This window comes from Diadema antillarum, unplaced genomic scaffold, assembly GCF_040938485.1.
Source record: "Diadema antillarum isolate AM-2024a unplaced genomic scaffold, OU_Dant_1.0 seq00000637_RagTag, whole genome shotgun sequence".
NCBI classification, from domain to species: domain Eukaryota; kingdom Metazoa; phylum Echinodermata; class Echinoidea; order Diadematoida; family Diadematidae; genus Diadema; species Diadema antillarum.
In genome coordinates this window covers 1,294,394-1,308,066 of record NW_027271554.1, presented here as the reverse complement: position 1 = coordinate 1,308,066, position 13,673 = coordinate 1,294,394, and the positions used below count along the sequence as shown (strand labels likewise).

At 37.9% G+C, this 13,673-nt stretch overlaps 1 protein-coding gene across 1 annotated transcript in view; it reads right to left on the bottom strand.

Annotated features, from left to right (window-relative positions):
• LOC139736351 (exocyst complex component 3-like) overlaps positions 1-13,673 on the bottom strand; it is a 55,695-nt gene that overhangs the window by 21,683 nt on the left and 20,339 nt on the right. Inside the window, exons 9-21 of the mRNA XM_071647106.1 lie at positions 13,073-13,186; positions 11,965-12,070; positions 11,291-11,374; positions 9,330-9,403; positions 7,742-7,837; positions 7,180-7,246; positions 5,931-6,023; positions 3,563-3,656; positions 2,864-2,934; positions 2,427-2,480; positions 1,683-1,774; positions 541-612; positions 119-277 (exon numbers count right to left, since the gene is read on the bottom strand). Coding sequence (XP_071503207.1) covers positions 119-277; positions 541-612; positions 1,683-1,774; positions 2,427-2,480; positions 2,864-2,934; positions 3,563-3,656; positions 5,931-6,023; positions 7,180-7,246; positions 7,742-7,837; positions 9,330-9,403; positions 11,291-11,374; positions 11,965-12,070; positions 13,073-13,186 — 1,176 coding nt within the window. The remainder of the gene's footprint in view (positions 1-118; positions 278-540; positions 613-1,682; positions 1,775-2,426; positions 2,481-2,863; positions 2,935-3,562; positions 3,657-5,930; positions 6,024-7,179; positions 7,247-7,741; positions 7,838-9,329; positions 9,404-11,290; positions 11,375-11,964; positions 12,071-13,072; positions 13,187-13,673) is intronic.

The following is a 13,673-nucleotide window of genomic DNA, read 5'->3' as shown; positions in this document are numbered from 1 at the left end:
CAAAGAGGCAATAAATGAGGGAGTACTTGTAGGAGGACAGAACAGAAGAAATTGAGAAAGAAAGAGAAAAGAAGAGCAAGAGGAGGAGAGACGGAAGATGGAGGGATGGACCACTCACTTCTCCAGCATCCCTCGGACGTAGGCCACCACCGTCCTCTTCTCCAGCTCCTCAATAAGAGACTTGAAGTAGTTTGGTCTCAGGTGGCTGAAGTCGCTGAAGTAATCCTCTATGGTGATACACACCGTATCCAGGGCTGGGGATGCACTGTGATGGAACCTGCATTCAAGAGGGGGGCCAATTCGCATTCAGATTTCAATCCCTTCATTTACATCAGCTATGCTTTGAAATCTGATCTCTACCAAAGCAACAAAACCCAGTATTTGTGCAAATAATAAGCACTGATAATAACAGTATTGTCTTTTTTACTGCGGTTAGCCTCAGTATCAACCACGCACATTGTGCAGTACGACAAGAAGGTTACTTGTTCAGATAAAGGTTTTTGATGGAACTAAGACTGGGCTAGGTGGAGGAGTGCTTACCAAGGTCTGGTGAGAATTTGGTTAAGGTGAGGCTCGAGATCAAGGAACATCTCCCACAGCAGGTCACCAAGGCTTGAAGACGAGAAAAAAAAATCAGAGAAGGAGAATATGAGGTAGACAATTAGATGGAGACAATAAAAAGACAAGTATTGAAATGATGATATGAATGGACTTTTGTAAAATCCCCATTCTCGTGGTCGGGTATATGTCAATTCCAGTGAAGCTGGAGTGAAAACGAACAGCTAGCCTTTGCATACAGTACATGTGCGGAGCTGGAGTGTGAGTCCGTACCGGTGTGAATGCATGCTTTGCATGCAGAAGCATACAGTGTACCACACTGTATAAGCTGATTTTTTTTTGCGAGGGTTTAATTTTCGTGAATTTCGCGAATCACGATTGGATCGTGAATTTAACAACACGTGAAAATATCTCTATGTGCTTTGTTAATAGAGCATTAATGTAAAAGTCGGCATTGAATCGCGAAAAAAACATCTCACAAAAATGTCTACAACCTCGTCATACGCGAAAATATCTGTACACGAAAATAACAGCGTATACAGTTTTATGTGCTGATACAGACGACACGCTGTTGGCATTCATATCCCTGGATGTATCATGCTTTTACGTAATTTATCACTGACATTTCTTGAGGCTATCAGAACTGCTACGATGGACCATATCTGACAGTTTCATAGAATATCAAAGCCTTCAGAGTAGATTGAATGTCAAAGTACAATGTAAATAATTTTGTCACAAAAAATATGCCAATCGTGCACAGATCGTGGGTTTGTTTTCACTCCAGCTGCCTTGCCTGTAAATACTCACATGTCCAACCATAAGGAATAATGCTATACAGTGGCCCCCATTTAATTGGGAGCGGTCAAGAGACAAGACTACTGGTATTTCCTGTTTTGATAGGGATTTACTAATCATTTTTAGAGATTAAAGAGGGACACTTGATGCGTTTCAGCCAAAAATATATCCCAAGAAAAGTATTGCACTTTCGATTAAGTGGTGTTTGCAGAACACGTAAAAAATCTGTTTCGGTGACATTCACTGCACTTCATCAGTGAACCCACTAAAGCGGGTAAACGCTGTATCCGTTTTTTCTTTCTTGTTCTTCTCAGTTTGCCAACACTCACCTCTCTCCTGCAAGTTTGTTGAATCCATCGATCAGACTCTGGAAGACTGACGTCGACCCGGTCTCTCCCGCTGGAAGTTTGAGATGTCTCCTCTGAACACACGCAAAAAACGAATACAGTGGACTCCCATTATAACGAAGACCTCGGAACCAGCAGTTCTCTTTTGTTATATCGAAATTTCGTTATAACCGAACAAATAAATAATTAAAAATACATAGAGTGGATAATGTTGCGGCCTGAATTTTTACTTCGTTGTAACAGGAATTTTGTTATAACCATGTTCATTATAACGGGAGTGCACTGTAACATGGGGAGGGGGGGGGGGGTTACATGTACATTGTACATTACACTCTTGGTACATAAACTCACTCTGCAGAGTACCATGAATAAAGTTCTTTTTTCACATCAGAGCTGAAACAGATAAAAATTTGCATAGACATTAAAAACATCTTTCCATTCTTCCTCTGATGGTATTGGTTTGTTTGCAAATCATTGTGAATGGATGAGACATTGGCAATGATTATCTCTCAGAGCAGAAATATCGCTACATCCTGAGCTTAAGTTTAAGTTTGACCCATGCAATGAAAGTTATGAAAATACCATTTTTTAGAATCACTGATGAAATTGCATGAAATTTGAAACAAATTGCCAAAAAATGCCAGTACCGTAAGTGATGGTATTCATTAATTTTCATTACTGTGAATTTACGGGAAAAACTTCCTATTCTATAGTCCTTATACGTACCTCCAGTTGTTTGGTGAATTCAATGAAGGAGTGAAAGTTGTTGACAATGGCAACCTGGCAAAGAGAACAAACAGAGAACAAATTAAAGTAAGAGGTGGAAGTCTGTTTCACACTGTGACAATACTTTCATCATACAGACAAGATATCATTCTCCTACTGTGACGTTAGGAATTGTACAGTTTCTGTCTAAGGGGGCAGTACACTGAATTAAGGGCAACTTCATAACTCACTATTTGTTCAATTTTCCTCATGCATTCACAGGGTGTTTAGCTAATCTTTCTGCATTCGCTGAATCAACATAATACCTTTTGGAAAATTCCCCCCTGTAGGTGAGGGTAACTCTCCTAATATTGCAACTACTTGCCGGTAATGGTGCAGAAACATGTATGCCGATGGCAAAGTATGCCATGACTGAGTGGTGTTGAAATGTTCCTCACCATGTATTGGAAGAAGAACCTTGGCATACTCCTGTCAGCCATGTGCTTGGTCTTGTACTCCTTGATGGCATCTGGAAGAAAAGCAGCGATAAATGTCATATAACCTACAAGTATATCTCTCATTTCAACTATACAATAAAAAAGGTACAACATGGCTTGTCTGCATCTGTACCAGAGCATTTCATGGGACACTGTACACTACCTGCCCTATTAAGGGGCGCATATTGCACTCATGTTCAAAACAAGCAATGTTAGCTCAGGTCATGCGATATTTTCAGAATTCATTTCAATAAGGCTGTCTGAAGGAGTAATATGATGATGATGATGATGATGTTGTTGTTGTTGTTGTTGTCAGTTGTTATTGCTCTCAATGTGGATAATCTACAAAGAATGTATACATTGTGTATCAGACAATTACAAAACCACTTCTCCGTGCAAGTCAGTGTGTTCTTTCACCTCCCACATGATCGGATGAAGTGCGGGGTAAATTTTTTTTCTGTCCTTGAATATGGTTGGCACTGATTTCCAAGAAAACCCCTCGAATTGAAGCCGAAAGGACATCCACATGATATCACTTTATATTGTCTTCATTCAGTTAATCCTTTCCCTCTCAGAGCTGACCATTCCCCAAAGGGTTAATACATGACATATCAGATGGAGGTAAGCGATGGGTTAAATGGAAAAAGTGGTCCCACTCACCCCTGTAAGTGTCGATGAATCCCTGAATCTCCTCCACACACAGCAGCACCACCTTGGTGGTCAGGTCCTTGCTGATCTGATTGGACACTTGAAGCTGAAGAATCGACCAATCAGAAGCATTATGGTAATGAGATCACTTCAATGAAGTTGCACAACATGCCTGATTGTACATGATTACATTTAATACGGTAATATTTAGATGGGTTATGCAGTGATGCTCTACATAATGAGGTACATTGTTGGAACATAACCTCTCCACGAAATTCAAATATACTTCCTTAATTTACTTATTTACTTACATGTATATGTCTGTCACATTTAGGAATCACTCATTGACCACTCACTAAAGAGGCAGTTGACATGATATTACAGATGGTAAAGGATGAAACAACAAATAAAACAATTACACATTGATTTCCTATCAAACAATCATATTACATAATCATATATTACATAGCATTCTTTTTTTATGAACTGATATTTTCCTCAAAAGGGATACTATGAGCCAAAGAAGTGAAAGCATTTTAACAAGTTTGCCAAGAGGATATCTACTTTGGCCATGTAGGAAAAGGCAGCATCCTATTTTTCTGATCATAAAACAGTTAAAGGAAACCAAAACCCGAAGAGAAATGTAGACTGAGTGAAAGCAGCAACATTAGTAGAACACATCAGTGAAAGTTTGAGGAAAATCGGACAATCGATGCAAAAGTTATGAATTTTTAAAGTTTTGGAGTTGGAACCGCTGGATGAGGAGACTACTAGAAATTATGACTTATGTGTGGACAAGAATACAAAGAAAATATAAAAGGAATTCCACAAAAATTCATTTTTCATGAAAATTACACATTCCATCAACTTGATACTGACATATGTTAAGGGTAGCAATTATTCCTCCTGCTTTCTGAAAGCGGTAATAGTCAAGTGCTCTTTCATTATGTTACATAAGTGAATTTTTGTGGAAATCCCTTTATATTTTCTTTATATCGTTGTCCACACATGATGACACAACCTCTAGTAGTCTCCTCATCCAGCAGTTCCAACACCAAAACTTTAAAAATTCATAAATTTTGCATTGATTGTCCGATTTTCCTCAAACTTTCAATGAAGTGTTCTACTACACATGTTGCTGCTTTCACTCAATCCACATTGCTCTTGGGTTTGGTTTCCTTGAAAGAATCATGGCAGTATTTACGGGCGTATACATGCGTAGCACATTTCTCAGTGCATTGGTGTATTCTCTATCTCTTTCTGTTTTCTCTCTCTCTGTGCATGTCTCTATGTCTTTCTCTCTCTCAATATATATTTGTATATGTGTCTCTATGTCTTTCTCTCTCAATATATATTGTATATGTGTCTCTATGTCTTTCTCTCTCTCAATATATATTTGTATATGTGTCTCTATGTCTTTCTCTCTCAATATATATTTGTATATGTGTCTCTACGTCTTTCTCTCTCTCAATATATATTTGTATATGTGTCTCTATGTCTTTCTCTCTCAATATATATTTGTATATGTGTCTCTATGTCTTTCTCCCTCAATAATTGTATATGTGTCTCTATGTCTTTCTCTCTCTCAATATATATTTGTATATGTGTCTCTATGTCTTTCTCTCTCAATATATATTTGTATATGTGTCTCTATGTCTTTCTCCCTCAATAATTGTATATGTGTCTCTATGTCTTTCTCTCTCTCAATATATATTTGTATATGTGTATCTATGTCTTTCTCTCTCAATATATATTTGTATATGTGTCTCTATGTCTTTCTCCCTCAATAATTGTATATGTGTCTCTATGTCTTTCTCTCTCAGTATATATTTGTATATGTGTCTCTATGTCTTTCTCTCTCAGTATATATTTGTATATGTGTCTCTATGTCTTTCTCTCTCAATATATATTTGTATATGTGTCTCTATGTCTTTCTCTCTCTCAATATATATTTGTATATGTGTCTCTATGTCTTTCTCTCTCAATATATATTTGTATATGTGTCTCTATGTCTTTCTCCCTCAATATATATTGTATATGTGTCTCTATGTCTTTCTCTCTCAATATATATTTGTATATGTGTCTCCATGTCTTTCTCTCTCTCAATATATATTTGTATATGTGTCTCTATGTCTTTCTCCCTCAATATATATTGTATATGTGTCTCTATGTCTTTCTCTCTCAATATATATTTGTATATGTGGCTCTATGTCTTTCTCTCTCAATATATATTTGTATATGTGTCTCTATGTCTTTCTCTCTCTCAATATATATTTGTATATGTGTCTCTATGTCTTTCTCTCACAATATATTCATGTGTATGTGTCTGTATCTCTCTCTCTGTCTCTCCTCTGTATCCATCTCTCTCTATATCTCTTACATTCTGTTCTATCATCTGGAAGATGATGACAGCGATCTGGGTCCTGAAATATCCCTCCCCGTCAGCATCCGGCTCTGTATCGCCCTGCCAGTCCTGAGAGGGGTGAGCGAAATCGTTTGGAAAAGATGAGAAAAGAGATTGGTTTTCACCAATGATGAGAGATGAACAGATGCGACCACCAAGCTCAAAATAAATTTCCACTTTTCTACATAGTTTTGAGTAAGCATTACATTTCAAACTGATATATCATCGCTGGGGAGACAAGAACTTGTATCTACAAAATGTCAAATGTTCAGGAGAGCCAAAAACATGACAGCCAAAACACTATACCGAATGGGATAGCTTTTCCTTTGACATGCCGTGGTGGCTTATTTTTGGGGTAAGACAGTTAGGATATGGACAGGACATCACTTAACCTATTATCTGACCATTAATCTAAGAAGTCATTTTCACCAAAATTTGAGATACAAGGTCTTGTCACCCCAGCGACGATATAACTTGTTGAAATTGGACACCTTAACCCATTCTATTAAAAAGTGATTGCAATACAAAGAGAGCTAGGAAGTGCAGTTTCATAGAAAAGGGAGAAAAGAGGATTTAAAGATTAGGGTCACTCAGACGTGCTGTGCAAGAGTATCAATGAAAACATGCTTAATTTCACAGTGAAAACAGCACCTGTCTGAAAAAAAAAAAATATGTTTCAGGAAAACTGCTAATATCTTAATTTTTGGTTTTGTATCAAGCCATCAAATTTGACAGTACAATTGTAGGTAGAGAAAAGATTACTCTCCCAAAAGTACGACAAACTTTTAACATTTGAGTAAGTCGGTCAACTCAGATGACATCTTTTGGTCCAGTTCAAAGAATCCTCATCTGCAACCTTTTGTGGATTTTGAGCTGGGTGGTCATCACATATATTCATGCCTAAGCATGCGCATTCTAAAATGTGGGGGAAATGGCAGGCGGAGATACGTGTAGAGAGGCAAAGGAAACAGATGACTCGAAATGGTCACAAACAGCATTCATGCACCATTTATGAATGAATGCCTAAATAGAAGAAACAACCCAGACAACTACATGGAATTTTGAGAAAAACAAAAGAAAACAAACAACATCCTAATATTTCTACACTTTCAGTTATGGGAATGTTATGAGTACCAACTGAAATGTAAAACAGTCATTTGATCATTTTTCATAAAGGTGATAATACGTTGTATTTTCTATCGTCTGAAAGAGCTCTATGCCTCACCTTGATGTCAGACTCCAGAGCGTTAGCCATCCACTTTTGGATGTTGTAGTGGAGGGTCTTCATGTATCTGAAAGAGAAAACAAAATGGCACAAGAGGGGAAAGAGATTTACATAAATCAAGCTTCTCCTGTGTACCATCTTTACAACCCATCAAGTCCTGGAATAATTTTGCTGCAGAAATGATCATCTCACCCTCATCAAATTGGCAACACTGAATTTCACTGCATTTTTATCATGGAAAACAGATTATATGGAGCTGGGTAAATTCGTAACATCTGCACAAAATACACAAAGAGCTTCACCAAAACTTGCCGTTTTGAAAGAAAACCAGGAGCTTCAATTTCTAGAGTGTGTGGCAAATCAAGAATCTGTTATAAATTTAGCACTAATGATGCATTCAGAACTTCTGCAACAAACAATAACACAAGAATAACAAAGGGGTCACATACAAAGGGGTTTTTTTTTTTGGTTCATTTTTTAAAAACTCTCCTGTCATATGAAATTCTAGCCACATCACCACCCTGATGTAATGATGAAAAGCTGTGAGGGCCTATCTACTCACTCTTGTTGGAGGTCGTCCACCATCTGGTCAGACAGGACATCGGGGTGCTCCTTGACGTTGATGTCGAGGTCGGGATGGCCGAGTAACATACTTCCCCTGGTGGGAGCCATCAAGATCAGGAAGAAAAATTAATGGGTTCACATGTGTACTGCATATGCCATATATTTCACAAGGTTCATATTTTCACAGATTTTGCGAGTCGGGTGCTATTTGTGAATTTAAAAACATGCAAAAAAAATTTACTCTGATCCCAGAATGAATGCAACGTGCATGCATACATTTTTCCGTTCATTACTGTACTTCATGATTGTGGATTTAACCATACACAAAATTGTTGGGAAGTCCCTGTTCACAAGAAATTAGACTCACTATTAAATATATGGCCTATACAATAGAGGAGAAACACTGCACCCTTGATCCAACTCCCAAATGCACTACCCACACACGTGTGCTACCAAACATTCTGCAGTCCCTGGTGTGGATATCAATGCATTGCCCATACTAAAGATACTACAGACTATGCCAACAAAGCCAACTTCCCTCCTTCCTATAAAGTACACATGCTTCTACGCAGTTACTCTTATGCAAGCCAACTGCAGTCACTATTTGGACTGGTGAGGTCTATTTAAAGGTCCTATTTACCTTCGGGAGCAGTGACTTTAAAAATGTTCAAGATATCACATTTGATGCATATGAGTATATCTGTTGTACCACAAAACATCCTATCATATAAAATTTTTGCAATAATGCCTAAAATATAAGGAGTATAAGTATTTTTCTTAATAAACCGTAACTGTAGACAATTTAGTCTGGAAACTTTTTAAACTCTTTATATGCCATTGTGGAAACCCCCTGTGTGCCATATGAGACAGCAACGTAGTCATGCTTTGAGAAAACTTTTTTAAAAAACTTTTTTATGTAACTTTAATAGATTTCTGTTAAGTTGGACATGTAATGATACAGTGAGCAAACTTGTACAGAAAATTATATTGTATGACAAACCTACCATTTCTTTGTGTGTGTATTAAATGACCATTAGCCACATTACTGTATAAAGGCAGGACTTTGGCACACAAAACAGTAATAAATCTTGTAATTTTAGACGCAAATCGAGTAGTGAACACCGCTTGCTAGTCAATCACCACATAAAATGCAAGCTATGTACGAAAGGAACAGAGTCGTGAGAAACGCTTTTATCGTACTGTGGCATTTGGCGATTTATCGATCGGTTTGGGCGGGTCTGTGCGTTTGAGCAGAATATGCGAAGTTGGCACGCCGTCGACCGAGCCGGGCGTGCGAACGTGGCACATAAAGAGTTAATCATAACTACTGTTCACATTTCGTATATCAGACAATACTTAACATCGATTTTACTGATTCAAATTTTTACAGTGGTTGTTTCTATCCCTAACTCATAGTTTAGAACTATTTCAAAGCACTAATGCTGGGTTTTTGTTTCACGTGCAAATGGTTAATTATGCCTTTAAGGCTATCCAAAGAGGGGAAGTGCTAAGGATCTAGCTTTCAAAAGTCCCAACAGAGGGACTGATGATAACACAACTTTGATTGACAGGGAAGGGGGACCTACTTGAATTCCGTGATCCATGTCAGCATCTGAATTATCTCGTTGTGTTCCAGGCCACCGCCGATCAGGTCTTCGAGCTGGTTTAGGGGAGAATCAGTGACACAGTGTTCATAGAGTTTATCAAAAATAAAATATGTCCTATGTCTTACTTTCACCTTGACTGTCCAAAAAAAAAAAAGAAGTACTGTAAAAGTGGATAATTTTGCGCGACTAATTTTTCGCACTTGGCTGGGCAAGAAGAGTTTCGCATGCTTTTAATTCCACGGAATCAAGACATCGACTACTTGAAAATACGGGCAGCAAAAATATTCGCGTGCTTTTATTTTTGCGCTAGTTTCTGGCTGCGCGAAATGCGCAAAAATTTCAACACCGTGAAAATTACAGTAAAAAAGACCCACATTAAAACAGCAATTACACCTCAAAGTAATGTGACTGAGGCAGCTGCAATATACTATCTTCAAGTGACAACAGATTGTCATGTTTGAAGACTCTTCAAAATTCCCAACTTTCATGATAGTTGCTGATTATTTCCAAATTCACTGCTTCCCCAGTTCTCTGCTTTCAGCGATGGTAAAAGAAAAAGTTCGTTTTGAATTGTAATAGTGGGATTAGGGACATAGGGACAGACTGACACTGTAAAATTATGTCTCTCGAACCCTTCAGGCTAATGGCACAAATGAAACAAATGTGAAGAAAGTCGCACACCCCGATTTTACCTGAGGACTCAAAATAGGTGAAATGGATCAATCTTGTCAATCTTTATTTTTTATATTTTATGAAGAGCAATTCTTCGTCTACATTATTCTAGTTTCAGATCATAAAATGAATGGGAAAACGTGATTTAATTAGCAGTTTTTCTAGAACGCTCTTTTTTTCTTGTACCATAGTGTGATTGTATATGTCTCAGAAGCCCCTTTTCATTTCTTAAAAGCCCTTTCCACATTCTCAATTTTCAACATTAATAACTTTTGAAACATTGATGCTCTTGCATTGAAAATTAATATCAGTCATGAGTAGAATGTCCATATACTAGTAGAGTATGCACAATATCAACTTAATGTGATAATCCCTCCATTGTGGTTGTATGGATTTTTACATCCTGTTTTGTTTTGTTGTTTGTTGTTGTTGTTGTTGTTGTTGTTGCTGTTGTTGTTGTTGTTGTTGTTGTTGTTGTTTTTTTTTTTTGGGGGGGGGGGGGGTCCCATTCGCTGCACAGAGCATAGCTTGGTGAGATTAGTACTCAAGTAGACCCTAAACATCAAAGCCTCTTTTCTCAGTACACAGTTTTTCAGTGTGTACATTCTTTCTATTACCTATAGAGGTTAGGAAAGTCTATTTTCTATTGAATTATACATCATTTTCAAGCTTAGAGTCTGCTATTTTAGAATCTGCCCTTAACTAAAAATATTTATTTTCATATTTATACAACACCTGGATAGATCCTTGACATTTCATTGGTTATTTGCTATTGATCATACGTCACATTTTACGTCATCATTTGTGTAATTTAAATTATGGCTCCATTTACCGTGCAATCTTGGATCCATACAATTTGACCCATTGCATACACGCCACCAGCCAGGCACTCTTTGTATGTAAAACGCATGTGTTTGCAGTAGGTATGTGACAGCGCACTAGCGTATAAAGTGCTCAGTGAACACTCAGATCTCGCACATTCTCTCTTGTTTCTTAAAATTCATAAAACATCAAACGACAAGGATCCATTTTAGGTGTTATATGAAACAAATAATAAATGTTTTTCATTTGTGCAATGGACAGAATATTTAATTCGTTGAAAGATGAAATTATTGATCCACTCAACTTGGCTGCGCCTCGTTGAGTGGATCATTTCATCTTTCACCTTGTGAAATAATCGTTCATTGCACTCATAAACATTTATTATTTGTATACTAGTGACTTTTTGGTGCTGATGTGATTCACGGTCAAAACGCTTGGCAACTCACATGCGCAGAAACGCAGTTGATGTACTTCTTGATGAAGAATGCGTAGATGTCGTAGCACGGCGGGAAGAGGGGTATACAGAGGAACTGGAAAGAAAGAAAAGAAAAGTGGAAAGTCACGTCAAGCATACAAATACAAGATGAATTATGAAAACTTACTGCGCGTCTACATCCAAAGCGGGCCCAAAAATGATACTTCCAGTTTCTGAACAGCAGAGGTCAAAGTTAATGTGAGAGTTCCTTCAGCTTTAGACCCAAGGCATTTACAGCACTCCACATATATTTAAAATATCTTTTCCTAGATTTCATCTCCATTCTTTGCTTTTTTTCTTTTTTTTTGGGGGGGGGGGGAGGGAGGGAAATAGCCAAGTGAAGACATCTTATACATGTATCATTAAAAAATGGGAAAATGAGAAGGCACATCTCAACATCTCGGCCTTAAAGTGCTTCTTTGGATAAAGCATCAGAAAACGCTGTAATTCGAAGAAAAAAAATGCATTTATCTTAAATGTGAGAGGCATCATACCTGTAGTTTCTCTTCCAACTACTCCTAGTTTGGTATGACCGAAAATGATGCTACAAAAATGTCAGAACTATGACTTTGTTAACCTGTTGCTTCCGAGCTTGCTCAAATTCCCAAAGGCAGCGGGTTAAGTGTATCGACTGAGGGAACATACCTTCACAACACGCAAGTCTTCCACCATGTATTGCCGAATCAACTCTAGGTGGCGCACTAGCCACATTCGCTCCATCATACGGTCCTCCATCTGGCTCCCTTCAACTCTGCAGTAAGAATTTTTTTTGGAAAATGACATCATAAGGGGATTCCTCTCTATGTACAAGTCGGCCTTGAGATGGTAAAACAACGAATCTACATCCAACCTCATTTCCAGTATAAATCGAGCTTGAAATTTTGCAAACCTACAGCTCTCTTTCTGTTTTTCGTTCAACACTTCATATCTTACCCTACAAGGACCAACAGTATCAGTAATACAGTGCAGGCAAATTGATTTTACTAGACCCTTATTTCTAGAATAATTTGCATTTAATAAAAACATACGTTGTTTTGCCATAGCAAAATAACTTTAAGTCTCGATCACTGGCGCGCATATAATGTATTACAATGTCAGTATGCGCGTGCAGCCTACATGTGTATTACTGCCTAAACATGTAGATGGTAAAACAACATACAATAGTATCGCATGTACACGTAGATACGTTGTTTTGCCAAGTCCATGCCCGATGTGGGTTGAGCAGGGGCAAGCATATCGCTTCTTATGTTGTTTTGCCAACAAAATTTGAACAATTCCCACTGGGAGGGAGCATCATATCTCAGTAACGGAATGGGTTCTGATTTCAAGATTTGGGCAAGAGTTATATTATACTAAAATAAGCTGAAATATGTAACTAAATCAATTTTCATGAATTTTCTACATGCGTTGTTTTGCCATCTCAAGGCCGTAGTAAGTACAAACACAGAACCTTTCACTGACTGACATGTTTTGTCATGATAAAAGCACCCCCTGTGAAGCATTGTTTAGTTTAGCAGGTCCATCTGAGTACATTTAATCCTATAAGGGCCAGAACCCACCCCCTCAATGTTTTGCGCTATAATTCTGTAACGCGAGAAGGCCTTGTTGCGTGTGAACATAGCCCGCAGTACAGAGCTGCTCTTCCCACCATCAATGACAGCATTACTGTGTGAAGATGACAAAGGATTGGCATCAATGGAATCATGAAACTAATCTGACTAAAGTTGCTCTGATAGTCCTCTGCTTTACTCACTTGACCTGGATGACCTTGCAGAGTTCATCTTGACACCTCTGGCGCCAGTTCTTGGGCCTCGCCGGGGCTTTGAAGCCTGCCATCTTCTCCCTGTCGGACATTTTCTTGTCGATCCTGCATCACCAAGTTAAACAAAAGGCATGTGACACATATTAAAGGGTGTGTACAGTTCTGGTCGAGGTGAGAATTTAGCTTTTAATGTTTTGTGAGATATTCAGAAACCACTCTATGAGACGTCAAAGAGCATGCAATTCTAAGGGGTATCAAAAGTTTATTTGATGAAAATCGGTTTTGAACTGGCTGAGATATCAAAAAACAAGGCGAAACAAAGAGATCCTTATAAAAGGTGTGGCCTGTAGTCTTCAATTATTATCACTTTTTTTGATATCTCAGCCATTTGAAAACCCATTTTCATCAAACAAATGCTGAATTCTTCTTAAAATTACATGCTCTTTCATATTTTGTAAGAGGTTTCTCATTATCTCACTTAGGAATGTTCAAAACAAAATACTTAAACAAAGAACTCTGCAAAAATCTACTAAACAACTTTGTGTTCTTGAGAACTCAGGGACTGAGTGTTTGTGTGGTTTTTTTTTATTAC